General features: G+C 48.7%; 1 protein-coding gene across 1 annotated transcript in view; it reads right to left on the bottom strand.

Annotated features, from left to right (window-relative positions):
• The window catches only part of LOC130112875 (microtubule-associated tumor suppressor 1-like), a 153,239-nt gene that overhangs the window by 10,599 nt on the left and 127,640 nt on the right, over positions 1-15,000 (bottom strand). The window contains exons 8-9 of the mRNA XM_056280393.1: positions 6,632-6,755; positions 4,776-4,866 (exon numbers count right to left, since the gene is read on the bottom strand). Of these exons, the coding sequence (XP_056136368.1) occupies positions 4,776-4,866; positions 6,632-6,755 (215 nt within the window). The remainder of the gene's footprint in view (positions 1-4,775; positions 4,867-6,631; positions 6,756-15,000) is intronic.

Raw genomic sequence — 15,000 nt, 5'->3', positions numbered from 1 at the left:
CCATTATCCATCCATCCATCCATTATCCATCCATCCATCCATTATCCATCCATCCATTATCCATCCATCTATTATCCGAACCACTTATCCTGCTCTGCTCTCAGGGTGGTGAGGATGCTGGAGCCTATCCCAGCAGACATTGGGCGGCAGGCAGGGAGACACCCTGGACAGCTCGCCAGACCATCACACAGGGCCCACACACACGCACACACACACACACACACACACACACACACACACACACACACACCTAGGGACAACTTAGTAGGCCCGAGTCACCTGACCTACATGTCTCTGGACTGTGGGAGGGAACCGGAGCCCCCGGAGGAAACCCACACAGACACGGGTAGAACATGCAAACTCCACACAGAGGAAGACCCGAGGGCTGGACTACCCCGGGGGCTCGAACCCAGGACCTTCTTGCTGTGAGGTGACCGTGCTACCCACTGCGGCACTGTGGGGATTAATTACTTTTGGCTCATATGAATTCATACATTGGGGTGACTGGCTGGTTGAGTGTAATCTGGTGTTTCCTTATTCATCTTGTGTTCCAGTCCCACGTAAAAAGGACCAAAACCCAAGCTGCTTGTGTGAGTTCCAGCTGTGGGCCGTGTCTTTACCAACTTTACCTGCTATCTGCTGGGTTGGGTGTTTGCAGATGTACCATCAGAACACATCGATTTCGATGACTATTTCTCTGTGATAAAGATGACTACTGCAGGCGCCCGGGTGGCGTGGTGGTCTATTCTGTTGCCACGCCACCCGGGCGCCAAGACCCCGACATGTAAGAGGTATACAGCCGAGTGACTGTAACCTGACCATAACCTCGCCCCCATCCTCTTTTGTGCTGCAATATCTTTGGTATCTGCAATAAGCGTCATCAGGGAGGCAACCATAGCAACGGTCATAAATCCGGCAGCGCCCCCCGCCCCCCACATCACAGCAGGTTGTTATGTGCTAATGCACATGGGGGGTCTGAGATCAGGGGCCACTAAATCACAGCTCCATGAGTCATCTGATGATGTCATCAGCCTCTGGAACGTGGCGGATCAGTCTGGAAGTGGAGGAAGAAGGTCTCTGGAGGCAAAGCACCCACGCTGAACACGCCACGGACACTCCTCACATAGAGGAACACTTCTGACAGGCTATCTCGCTACTGTGTTCTACAACAAGTAACACGCAAGTTTGATCCCCTCAATGTCCCGGCCTTGGAAAGCAGTTAACAGACACAACAATGCCTCAGAGCTGCACAGCCCTCATTCCCGAGATGACGTCAGTAAATATTTCATGGCGGCCATCTTGGATGAACAGGAGAGTCCGTGATACTCCTGATGGCGCCCCACTGACTGACTGTAACCCCCCCTCCATCAACACATACACACACACACACACACACACACACACACACCTTCTCATACAGTTCAGTAGCATGTAGTATGTGCTCTCTCCTTGAGTAAACTGTATATATACGCACACACACACACACATATATATATATATATATACACTACCGTTCAAAAGTTTGGGATCACCCAAACAATTTTGTGTTTTCCATGAAAAGTCACACTTATTCACCACCATATGTTGTGAAATGAATAGAAAATAGAGTCAAGACATTGACAAGGTTAGAAATAATGATTTGTATTTGAAATAAGATTTTTTTTACATCAAACTTTGCTTTCGTCAAAGAATCCTCCATTTGCAGCAATTACAGCATTGCAGACCTTTGGCATTCTAGCTGTTAATTTGTTGAGGTAATCTGGAGAAATTGCACCCCACGCTTCCAGAAGCAGCTCCCACAAGTTGGATTGGTTGGATGGGCACTTCTTTGAGCAGATTGAGTTTCTGGAGCATCACATTTGTGGGGTCAATTAAACGCTCAAAATGGCCAGAAAAAGAGAACTTTCATCTGAAACTCGACAGTCTATTCTTGTTCTTAGAAATGAAGGCTATTCCATGCGAGAAATTGCTAAGAAATTGAAGATTTCCTACACCGGTGTGTACTACTCCCTTCAGAGGACAGCACAAACAGGCTCTAACAGGTACTATTTAATGAAGATGCCAGTTGGGGACCTGTGAGGCGTCTGTTTCTCAAACTAGAGACTCTAATGTACTTATCTTCTTGCTCAGTTGTGCAACGCGGCCTCCCACTTCTTTTTCTACTCTGGTTAGAGCCTGTTTGTGCTGTCCTCTGAAGGGAGTAGTACACACCGGTGTAGGAAATCTTCAATTTCTTAGCAATTTCTCGCATGGAATAGCCTTCATTTCTAAGAACAAGAATAGACTGTCGAGTTTCAGATGAAAGTTCTCTTTTTCTGGCCATTTTGAGCGTTTAATTGACCCCACAAATGTGATGCTCCAGAAACTCAATCTGCTCAAAGAAGTGCCCATCCAACCAATCCAACTTGTGGGACCTGCTTCTGGAAGCGTGGGGTGCAATTTCTCCAGATTACCTCAACAAATTAACAGCTAGAATGCCAAAGGTCTGCAATGCTGTAATTGCTGCAAATGGAGGATTCTTTGACGAAAGCAAAGTTTGATGTAAAAAAAATCTTATTTCAAATACAAATCATTATTTCTAACCTTGTCAATGTCTTGACTCTATTTTCTATTCATTTCACAACATATGGTGGTGAATAAGTGTGACTTTTCATGGAAAACACAAAATTGTTTGGGTGATCCCAAACTTTTGAACGGTAGTGTATATATATAGACACACACATGAGATAACCAGCGTAGTGCCAATGTAAAAAGTCAGTGTTAACTGTGCAACTGTGCTGTCATTTACTGTCAGTGATAATCAGTGATGAGGCTCATACTCTAAACGTGCATCAAGTAAACGTGCATCAAGCCAGAACAAATGAAAGCGGGGCGGGGCAGGTAGTGAGTATTTTCAGGCACTCGTTACATGTATTTACTCTTTTGGCAGAGTCCCTCATCCAAGGCAGCCTACCGGAGTCTCGGCCGGTAGCGGACACGCTGCAGAGTGTGACCAACTGGCATCGTAGAGCGCTACACGGTAAGCACATCAAAGCAGCACTCGTACATTCGCTACACGGTAATCACATCGTAGCCAAGACTGCACGTCATGTCAAGTGTACTCAGCTTAAGTGCGTCTTGGACCATCAAGAAGCGGCGAATAAGGGAAAGGTAAATACAGAGTAGATTTACACCGCCACTTATCAGCCAGCGTGGTAACACCCAGGCGGGCGACACTCTGCAGGATGACTGTTGTTCAGTGCTGGAATAACCACACAGTGTTGACCTTCTGACCTTCCACCGCCGCCGCCATGTGGCGCATCCCATACACCGTGTTTCCCAGACACGTCTTTCTCCTGGGGGGCTGCTGAGGCTGGAACGTCATGGGGGAGGGGGAGGGGGCTCTCGCAAACGAGGAGCCATTTGGCAGCCAAGGAAAGAGAAAGGACTTGTTGTCGCTGAGAGCAGTGAATAAATGAAGAGGCTCGTCCTTGTTTCAGACCTATGGAGAGCATGCAGGCTGGAGCAGGGTGAGAAGAAAACACGGCACACCTCTGGGCTCTGTTAAATCCCGCCATCACCCGCTAAACGGTGCGTCGGTGGGACGGCGTTGTCTGTGTTGCCATGGGTTAACATGTTCGACACGGTTCATCACGCCACAATAAAACGTAAGAGAAATAATTCAAATGTACACACATGAAAAACACGCTCCAGCACGGGGTCGGGAAGCCGGGGCGAACGGCGGGAACAAAGGCTGTGCAACACCTGACTCAGTACGGTTACATGACGTTAGAAAGTGGGTTTATTGTGTCGGTGCGACTAAAACTGGACTTTTAAAACACACGGAAACGTGTTAGTCCCACTGAAGTCGTACTAAATCCAATTTCGGGAGGTTGGACTGTGACAAAGTGGGTGAGAACACAACCATTTGTCCCATCACCTCAAACGGCACCAGGTGTTGGCTTTCCTTGCCACAGTGGTGCAGCCTAAACTCAGGTGCTGCTGAGCGGCTCCAGGACTACTTAAGCAGCAGCTCTGGACCTGCTTGGGGGGGGGGGGGGCAGGACATCAGGGTGTAGATGTGTGCACAAGATGTTCCGACTGTGGGGAGTTGGGTTTTGCTCATTTATTTGTCAGTTTAAAGCTCAGTTGAAAATGAGCTAACCATCACTAGACCTGCTTGTTTAAAGCTCAGTTACTGGGAGTTGAGCTTGTTCAGGTCGTATGTCGCTCCACCCCTGTCAGTAAATCATTTTATTATACAGGAACAGTCTCGAGTCCTCCTCCCACATTTTAGCCACTCAGGCCAGGCTTCCTCACAGAGACTCACACACCTAGATGATGCGGCTGGGGATGGATTTACTCTGGCATGGTGTACGCTTCAATCAGCCCCGAACTGGCCTGGGCGTTCTGCACGTGATCCATAGTTCCCGCGGCGGTCTTTCACCCGGAAGTGGAACAGCGTGGTATCAACATGGCGAGCGCTGGAGCGAGAATGACCTGCACGTCATCCGAAAAGTCTCCCTCCGCTCGCCATCGGAAAAGTCTCTCAAAACGACCCTCTCCCACCAGTCTTTGCTCCTGACCCGCATCCACCACATGTGAGAAGCCTGTGGTAGTAACGAGGCACAAAGCGGAGCGGAGCAGAAGTCACGTGGCCGGACCGCTCCGGGAGCATCCGGCGTTGTCTACTGCCTGCGGACCTCGCCGCGAGCACCAGGGAGAGCACACGCCTCATTTGTATCAGAGGTAAAGCCGAGAGCACGTATGAAGTATGTGTGTGTGTGTGTGTGTACCTGCTGTTCCATCAGTGTGCGACATTTGTCGGCCTCCTCTTGGTATGCCTGGTGGACTTTGTCCCACTCCGTCTGATAGAAGCTCCTTAACCTGGGACAAACAAGCCAGAACAAAGGCGCAGGTTGAGACACGGTACTGTCCTCCAGTGCTGCGCTGCTGTTTCCGCATGCAGGGCCTCTGTACGCAACACAAAAGTGGTATTTTCATTGGGCGCCTCCGCTTCTTCCATTCAAAGGGAATAAGAATTGAAAATTTACATTTTTCACTCAATTTTTCAAGTAAAAAAAAAGTGCTAAGCTCAGTGACACATCAGAAACTGTTTTACTAGACATTTATGCCCCTTTTCCACCACATGGTACCACCTACACTCCACTCCACTCCACTCACTTCTTCTGGTTTTCCACCACCTTGGTACCACCTCGACTCAACTCTACTCGCTTCTTCTGGTTTTCCACCACATGGTACCACCTCGACTCAACTCTACTTGCTTCTTCTGGTTTTCCACCACGTGGTACCGCCTCGACTCAACTCTACTCGCTTCTTCTGGTTTTCCACCACATGGTACCCGCCTCGACTCAACTCTACTCACTTCTTCTGGTTTTCCACCACATGGTACCACCTCGACTCAACTCTACTTGCTTCTTCTGGTTTTTCCACCACGTGGTACCACCTCGACTCAACTCTACTCGCTTCTTCTGGTTTTCCACCACATGGTTCCGCCTCGACTCAACTCTACTCGCTTCTTCTGGTTTTCCACCACGTGGTACCACCTCGACTCAACTCTACTCGCTTCTTCTGGTTTTCCACCACATGGTTCCACCTCGACTCAACTCTACTCACTTCTTCTGGTTTTCCACCACATGGTTCCACCTCGACTCAACTCTACTCACTTCTTCTGGTTTTCTACCGCATGGTACCGCCTCGACTCAACTCTACTCGTTTTCCATTGGGCAAAAGTTGCTTTGTTTTACTTTTTTACTACTTTATTGACCCCTGTGGGGAAATTCCTCTCTGCATGTAACCATTCTAGCTGTGTAGCTAGGAGCAGTGGGCAGTCGTCGTGCAGCACCCAGGGACCAACTCCAGTCCGTCTTGCCGTGCCTCGGTCAGGGACACAGACAGGAGTATTAACCCTAACATGCATGTCTTTTTGATGGTGGGGGAAACCGGAGCACCCGGAGAAACCCCACCACAAACGCGGGGAGAACATGCAAACTCCACACAGAGGACGACCCAGGATGACCCCCAAGGTTGGACAACCCCGGGGTTCAAACCCAGGACCTTCTTGCTGTGAGGCAACAGCACTAACCACTGGGCCACCGTACTGTTAGGGATAGTACCTGGTACCAGGTCGAGGTCCTTTTTTTGGTACTGCCTCCGTGGAGGTTCCAAGTGAGCTGAGCCGATACTAAAAGGTGACTTGAAAATACCACTATAAATAAATAAATAAATAAATAAAATCTAAAATAAATATATGTACTATATTAATATTTATTTATTTAAATAAATTAAAAACAAAAAACAAACTAGTCAATATGCCCAAAAATGATCAGCGGGGCTTCGCCGTGAGGGGAGACTATCTGCAGTGGAAAACCAAATTCCACAAAGTAAAGCGAGTAGAGTCGAATAGAGTAGAGTAGAGTAGAGTAGAGTAGATCCGTTACCATGTAGTGGAGGAGGGGCATTAGTGTTTGGTTACTACACAGTATTCAGCAGGTAGCAGGTATTGTGCTGGTGAGAAACCTCAACAGGAAATGAGCACAGATCTGGTAGCTCAACCCGGGTAAGGTGGCTTGAGATAACAGCGGTTTTAAGTAGCGTATCGATCCAACCCAGAGCCAAATGTGATGAACACCTGTCCTCCAGCTGTGCCAGCTCCTCCTTGTGCTGCTCCTCCAGCTTCTTCAGCGTCTCCTCCAGGGAGACACGTGCCTCCTCCTTCTCCGTCTGCAGGCGCGCGCAGCTCTGAGACGACAAGACTGCAGGGAGAGAAGAGGACAATTGTTTGTACCATAGGAAGGAAGGAAGGAAGGAAGGAAGGAAGGAAGGAAGGAAGGAAGGAAGGAAGGAAGGAAGGAAGGAAGGGGGAAAAAGAGTGAGAGCGATGTCTGTTCAGAAATGTCATATCCATGAAACACTTTCTCTCTCTCTCTCTCTCTCTCTGTCGCTCTGTCTGTGCCATTTCTTTATTTTTTATTTTTTGGATCCCCCCCGCCTTTTCTCCCCAATTGTAAACGGCCAATTACTCCACTCTTCCGAGCCATCCCGGTCTCTGCTCCACCCCCTCTGCTGATCCGGGGAGGGCTGCAGACTACCACATGCCTCCTCCCATACATGTGGAGTCACCAGCCGCTTCCTTTCACCTGACAGTGAGGAGTTTCACCAGGGGGACGTAGCGCGTGGGAGGATCACGCTATTCCCCCCCAGTTCCCCCTCCCCTCTGAACAGGCTCACCAACTGACCAGAGGAGGCGCTAGTGCAGCAACCAGGACACATACCCACATCTGGCTTCCCACCCGCAGACACGGACAATTGTGTCTGTAGGGACGCCCGACCAAGCCGGAGGTAACACGGGGATTCGAACCAGCGATCCCCGTGTTGTTAGGCAACGGAATAGACCGCCGTGCTATCCAGATGCCCGTGTGCCATTTCAAATGAAATAATAGGGAAATGACACCGTCACTCATTTCGCTGAGGGCCCCTGAAACCACCCCAAGGACTCCCTGTTAGTCCCCGGACCGCATTTTGGGACCTGCCGCTTCACAATTGATAAAAAAAATGTGCAGTGAGTCTCGTTGTTTGTAAAACACACAACCATTCTTGACATTCGTAGCAGGTCTTGCCGACTCTGGGTCCATCGTTTTAGCTTAAAGACCTCCAGATATCAGAGACGCTCAGTGCATCCCCGATGGCATGAGATCCGGTTCGGACCAAGCCGCAGAAAGCTGGGGCCTTGTAATGGAGCTGCAGGGCTGCTAAAAGCAAATTTTCACATGGACAGACTGCTCTAAAATGTTGTGTACACTGCATAAACACATAATCGATACACACACAAGCATTCTCCATCAACACATCGTGTGGAACAGCTTTAAGCCAGAGCAGGAGCGAGAGAAGAGTCAAGAGGTTGGAAGTCTTTTTCTTCTTTGCGTGCCTGCGATGTGCGAGTGCGTCTCTTGACACTGCCCGACAACTGCATTCCAGTTTAATCGCTCTTACAACAGACGTGTTAGCCAACCCTGAAACATCTGCGAGTCAACTCAAAGGCATGCGGCAAAGGCTCATTCCACCAACGACTAATTTATCCTCTCACAAGCACATGCATGCTTCTCCCCTTTCTTTCTACACACCCATCATCTCATCCACCTCCCGGTGTATCATCACACCACTTGTTTATTAAAGACACGTGCCAGTACGAAACACGTATAGTAAACACATGGTCTCTGCCAGCGATCACGTTATTTATGGCTTAGTGGGGGTGTAAGAAAATATTGATACACTTGAGTATTGCAATATTATCTCTTGTGATACTGGATCAATTCTCAAAACCACTGTATCCATCTTTAATTGTTTACATGTGAAGGTTCGTGACAAACATGTTGTGTTGTGTGTAACCCCACGACCGCTAGATAACAGTGTTGTAATCTGTCTTCAGCCATTTGACTCTTCCACTCCAACCCAACAACGTAAACTGAGACAGGAAGCAGCATAAGCACAAAGAACACAGGCCTATGAAACCGCAATATATCACCTTTCTTACAGTATCAAAATATATCACCTTTCTTGCAGTATCACAATATATCACCTTTCTAACAGTATCACAATGTATCACCTTTCTAACAGTATCACAATATATCACCTTTCTAACAGTACCACAATATATCACCTTTCTTACAGTACCACAATATATCACCTTTCTTACAGTATCACAATATATCACCTTTCTAACAGTATCACAATATATCACCTTTCTAACAGTACCACAATATATCACCTTTCTTACAGTATCACAATATATCACCTTTCTTACAGTATCACAATATATCACCTTTCTTACAGTATCACAATATATCACCTTTCTAACAGTATCACAATATATCACCTTTCTTACAGTACCACAATATATCACCTTTCTTACAGTATCACAATATATCACCTTTCTTACAGTATCACAATATATCACCTTTCTTACAGTACCACAATATATCACCTTTCTTACAGTACCACAATATATCACCTTTCTTACAGTATCACAATATATCACCTTTCTAACAGTATCACAATATATCACCTTTCTAACAGTATCACAATATATCACCTTTCTTACAGTACCACAATATATCACCTTTCTAACAGTATCACAATGTATCAACTTTCTAACAGTACCACAATGTATCACCTTTCTAACAGTATCACAATATATCACCTTTCTAACAGTATCACAATGTATCACCTTTCTAACAGTATCACAATGTATCACCTTTCTAACAGTATCACAATATATCACCTTTCTAACAGTATCACAATGTATCACCTTTCTAACAGTATCACAATATATCACCTTTCTAACAGTATCACAATGTATCACCTTTCTAACAGTAACACAATATATCACCTTTCTAACAGTATCACAATGTATCACCTTTCTAACAGTATCACAATGTATCACCTTTCAAACAGTATCACAATATATCACCTTTCTAACAGTATCACAATATATCACCTTTCTTACAGTAATCACAATATATCACCTTTCTAACAGTATCACAATATATCACCTTTCTAACAGTATCACAATGTATCACCTTTCAAACAGTATCACAATATATCACCTTTCTAACAGTATCACAATATATCACCTTTCTTACAGTACCACAATATATCACCTTTCTTACAGTATCACAATATATCACCTTTCTTACAGTACCACAATACATCACCTTTCTAACAGTACCACAATATATCACCTTTCTTACAGTACCACAATATATCACCTTTCTTACAGTATCACAATATATCACCTTTCTAACAGTACCACAATATATCACCTTTCTAACAGTACCACAATATATCACCTTTCTAACAGTACCACAATATATCACCATATATTGAATCGTAGCCCTGTATCCTTCTGGCAGAGCTGTACTGCTACGGAGAGCGTCCACAGGTGGGGGATAGTGGAACGCTCCCTCAAATATGGGGGACAGCTGCGAAATGATTAGGCTTACCTGACGAATAAGCAGTCGCCCAGCAACAGCGGCGGTTGCTAGCAGGGCGCAGTGGGCCATTGGGTGGCACTGGTGGACATACAGGAAGCTGCAAAGGCCCCATAACGGCACTGAGACAAGGCGTTTGAAGGTCTCCTTTACATAGACCTTGTCTACACTGGGGCAGCAGCAGTGTAGTACCTGTAGCTGTTGGAGGAGCCAAACCGTCGGGCCAACGGTAGCTTCAGGACAACAGGAGGCATGCTGGGAACTCTAGTATCTGGTCTCCTGTACTGTGGGCAGAAGGCAATGGTAAACCACTGTCTATTTTATTACCGAAAACCCAAAACATGCTTAACAACACGTTGTTGAGCATGTTTTTTGGCAGCCAACATCGTAGCTGATGATGCCGAAGGAAGAAGAAGAAGAAGAACCCCTGTATCGTGATACGTATCGTATCGCCAGATTCTCGCTAAGACACACAGCCCCACGGCTTAGTGTAGCAAAACTTGTCCCGCATCGCGGTGACAACTTTAACTGCAGTAACCGTCCTGTAACCGAGCCGTTAACATGTAAAAGTGAATCGCAGCAACCACCAAATTCAAGTCCTCCATGCACGCCATGTGACCTGCAGGATGGACGGGATTCTGACGTCGTGCTTTAAAAATCCCCGTGACTTCGTGTTGTAACAACTGGCTGTGCGGCGAGACAGTTGCCATTTCCCCCTAGTCCCGGTGTTAGCATGACCCGCCGTTAGCACGGTGACAATGACATAAAGCCAACAGCTGGGCCGGCCCAGAGACAGGCCAGCTCTTTATCGTGTGGCGGAAAACAACAGCGGGGACGATGTGTTTGGACTTGGGCATGCCTGTGTGTGTGTGTGTGTTGTGAGAGAGAGAGAGAGAGAGAGACAGAGAGAGAGAGAGAGAGAGAGAGAGAGAGAGAGAGAGAGAGAGGAGAGAGAGAGAGAGAGAGAGAGAGAGAGAGAGAGAGTGAGAGAGAGAGAGAGAGAGAGAGAGAGAGAGAAACAAGACAGCAGGTGCTAGGCAAGTGTTGGCGTGGAATAATGACATCATTATAATATATGACCCCCAGAAACCCTGGAAATTATCTTCAACATACGAGCGCCTCGCGGGAACATGTGGGAACAAGGAAACGACTGGGACAAAACGAATTCCCATCCAGGCCCCTCGCCTTCGTTCTGGCTGCAGAGATAGCTGTCTTTTACCTGAAAACCACCATAGCCCTCGTCCTCCCGAAGACTGTGAGCAGTAGAACTCAATTAAAAAGGTCAAAGGTCAAAATGGACCTCTCCCAGTCATCTCAAAATTGAATCGTTCCCTTGCTATGACAGGTGCTGATGTTTGCAGTGACCCAAGAAAGGATCCCCCCCCCCCAACACACACACACCTTTTCCCCCTCAACTGTACTTGACCAATTACCCTATTTTCAAGCCATCCCAGTCGCTGCTCAACCCCCTCTGCTGATACGGCCCAGATAGCAAAGAATCTTTGGCCCAAATATGGCCCACATCTGCAGTTATCTTAGGGTCCACATTTGGTCCTGAATGACGGCTGTGGCTGCCTCCACTCAGCCACAGGTCATGGGACATTTGGGCCTCTTCTGGCCCACACAGCATGTGCCTTAACGCAAGTCAAGCCTGGCTCGTTAAATGTGGGCCACATCTGGCCCCCATAGTATGGTGCTGTAACCCAAGTCAGGCCCGGTTCATTACACTGGGGCCATGTCTGGCCCACACAACAGTTGCCAGTGCCGTAACTGAGCTGTAAGTACCAAAAGTGGCCCAGATTAGGCCCAAATGTGTCTGCTATCTGGGCGGAGGGCTGCAGACTACCGCCTGCCTCCTCCCATACATGTGGAGTCGCCAGCCGCTTCTTTTCACCTGACAGTGAGGAGTTTCGCCAGGGGGACGTAGCGCGTGGGAGGATCACGATATTCCCCCCCAGTCCCCCCCCCCTGAACAGGCACTCCGACCGAGACCAGAGGAGGCGCTAGTGGAGCGACCAGGACACTTACCCACATCCGGCCTCCCACCCACAGACAAGGACAATTGTATCTGTAGGGACGCCCGACCAAGCCGGAGGTAACACGGGGATTCGAAACCAGCGATCTCTGTGTTGGTAGGCAACAGAATAGACCGGCATGCTACCCGGACGCCTGAAAGGATTATTCCTGACACCGGCACACTGCTGCCATGCAAATGGGGATGAAGGCGAAGGCAAATATTTCAAAACTGTGAAAATGAACCTTGGCGTAAGTGGCATCTCAGACAGAGATTCTCCGTCCAGCCATTACCCAAACCCCTTACGTATCCTGCTCTCAGGGTGGCGGGGGTGCTGGAGCCCATCCCAGCAGCCACTGGGCAGCGGGGGGGGGGGGGGAGACACCCTGGACAGGCCACCAGGCCGTCACAGGGGCAATCCTGAAACTCAAATCTGCTGCTCTTATTCTCATCTAACGACTAAGTTAAGCCACCACAGACAGGCCAGTGCTGACCCGCACCACGAAATGCTGCTACCACCCCCTGCTAAAGCTGCAGGCCGCCACACAATACAGTCACTATACGCTGCAGAGCCTGACAGTAACACGCTCATGCTGTGTGTTGGTCCATGAGAAATAACCATGACATCCATCATTCAACATGCCAGCAGAGAAGTATGTTGGTTTAACAGGCCAAGCTGTGGTGTGTGTGTGTGTGTGTGTGTGTGTGTGTGTGTGTGTTCTGACACTGGAGATCTATACATTTCTGCCATTCCATTTGAGTTGAAGGTCAGACCAGCAGTAAGAGGCTACAGTCAGGGCCTCTCCATATGACGGATGAGGGGAAGGTGGAGAGAGAGTGTGAACGTAAGCAGGTAAATAAGAGCGAGACAGAACGAACGTATACTAGACGACGGTGGTGTGGTGAGGAGAGGGAGAAAGAGTGAGGAGAGAGAGAGCGAGAGAGTGAGGGGAGAGAGAGTGAGGAGAGGGAGGGAGGGAGAGGGAGAGGGAGACAGAGAGAGAGAGAGAGAGAGGAGCAAGAGAGTGAGGAGGGAGACAGAGCGAGAGAGTGAGGAGAGAGAGTGAGAGAGTGAGGGGAGAGAGTGAGGAGGGAGACCGAGAGAGTGAGGTGGGAGACAGAGAGGGAGGGAGAGAGAGAGAGAGAGAGAGAGAGAGAGAGAGAGAGAGAGAGTGAGGAGGGAGACCGAGAGAGTGAGGTGGGAGACAGAAAGTGAGGTGGGAGAGAGAGAGAGAGAGAGAGCGATAGCTGGAGTGATGCATGACAGGTCAAATGTAAGGGGGGATACTGTTGGAGAGAGAGAGGCTCTCCAGAGCTCCACCTCCCGCTGTGTTAACGGTTGGTGTTGTTAACCAGTTGTGTGCGTGCCCGTGTGAGGAGTGTGTTAATAATACAGTCATGTGGCCGGGGAGCTTTGCCAGATGTCACAGTGTTTGCCTGTCCCTGTGACAGGGTGTGTGCAGAGAGACAGGCAGACAGACAGAGAGAGAGAGAGAGAGACAGGGGGAGAGAGAGAGAGAGAGAGAGAGAGTGAGAGAGAGAGAGAGAGAGAGAGACAGGGGGAGAGAGAGAGAGAAAGCGAGAGAGACAGAGAGAGAGTCAGAGAGAGAGACAGGGGGAGAGAGAGAGAGAAAGCGAGAGAGACAGAGAGAGAGTCAGAGAGAGAGACAGGGGGAGGGAGAGAGAGAGACAGGGGGAGAGACAGGGGGAGAAAGCATGCTTGGCATTAGGCAGCAGTGTGTATGAATTGGTAAAAAACAGGGAGAAGGGCGTCCGGGTGGCATAACGGTCTAGTCTGTTGCCTACCGACATGGGGATCGCTGGTTCGAATCCCTGTGTTACCTCCGGCTCGGCCGGGCGCCCTTACAGACTCAATTGGCTGAGTCTACGGGACGTGGAGCCGGATGTGAGTGTGTGTCCTGGTCGCTGCAATAGCGCCTCCTCTGGTCAGCCGGGGCACCCGTTCAGGGGGGAGGGGGAACTGGGGGGAATAGCGTGATCCTCCCACGTGCTACGTCCCCCTGGTGAAACTCCTCACTGTCAGGTGAAAAAGAAGCGGCTGGTGACTCCACATGTATGGAGGAGGCATGTGGTAGTCTGCAGCCCTCCCCGGATCAGCAGAGGGGGTGGAGCAGAGACCGGATCAGAAGAGTGGGGCAATTGGCCAAGTACGATAGGGGAGAAAAAACGGGGGAGGGGGGTGATGGAGTTGAGGCGTTATCTTTAATACCCCTGCAGTACAAGAGCTGCTGTGAACCTGAAGCACAAACACAGCGTGCTCACATCCACAGACCGACAACACGTACAAATACCATATATTTGGGATATAATACACATGTAAATACCACTACATGTAAAGTTTGAAGTGTGGTTTACATGACGACTGGTGGTGTTGCGTTTTGTTGGCTTCGTCATGGCGAACTATTCAACATAAACAAGTGTTAGTGTACAATAGATCATCATATATCATGGTGTGCGGTGCGTGCTCTCACTTGCTCTTTACCCACAAATAACTTCTCTCGCGGCTTCGTGAACACGTTGTCGTAACCGTAGGGTCGAGCCTACGCATTCCTTCACTGACAGTGAAACGGCAGGTTGTCAAACGGCGTCATTGTTGAGTGACACACTTCAGACAGGGGGCGGTTTAGCAGAGACAGAAGCCATAAATATCTTCTCTATCTCACCGCTATCCTATCACGGATCTCAAGCAAGCTCTCAAGGGGATGAGTTGTTGCCTCAAGTGAAGGAGTTCAAGTATGTCGGGGTCTTGTTCAGGAGTGAGGGTAGGATGGAGCGGGAGATTGACAGGTGGATTGGTGCAGCATCAGCAGTAATGTGGACGTTGTACCGGACCGTTGTGGTGAAGAGGGAGCTGAGCCGGAAGGCAAAGCTCTCAGTTTACCAGTCAGTCTTGGTTCCAACCCTCACCTATGGTCATGAGCTTTGGGTCGTGAGCGAAAGGGTGAGATCGTGGATACAAGCGGCTGGAATGAGTTT

Source organism: Lampris incognitus, chromosome 5, assembly GCF_029633865.1.
Source record: "Lampris incognitus isolate fLamInc1 chromosome 5, fLamInc1.hap2, whole genome shotgun sequence".
Taxonomy (NCBI): Eukaryota; Metazoa; Chordata; class Actinopteri; order Lampriformes; family Lampridae; genus Lampris; species Lampris incognitus.
This window is presented reverse-complemented; position numbering and strand designations above follow the sequence as displayed.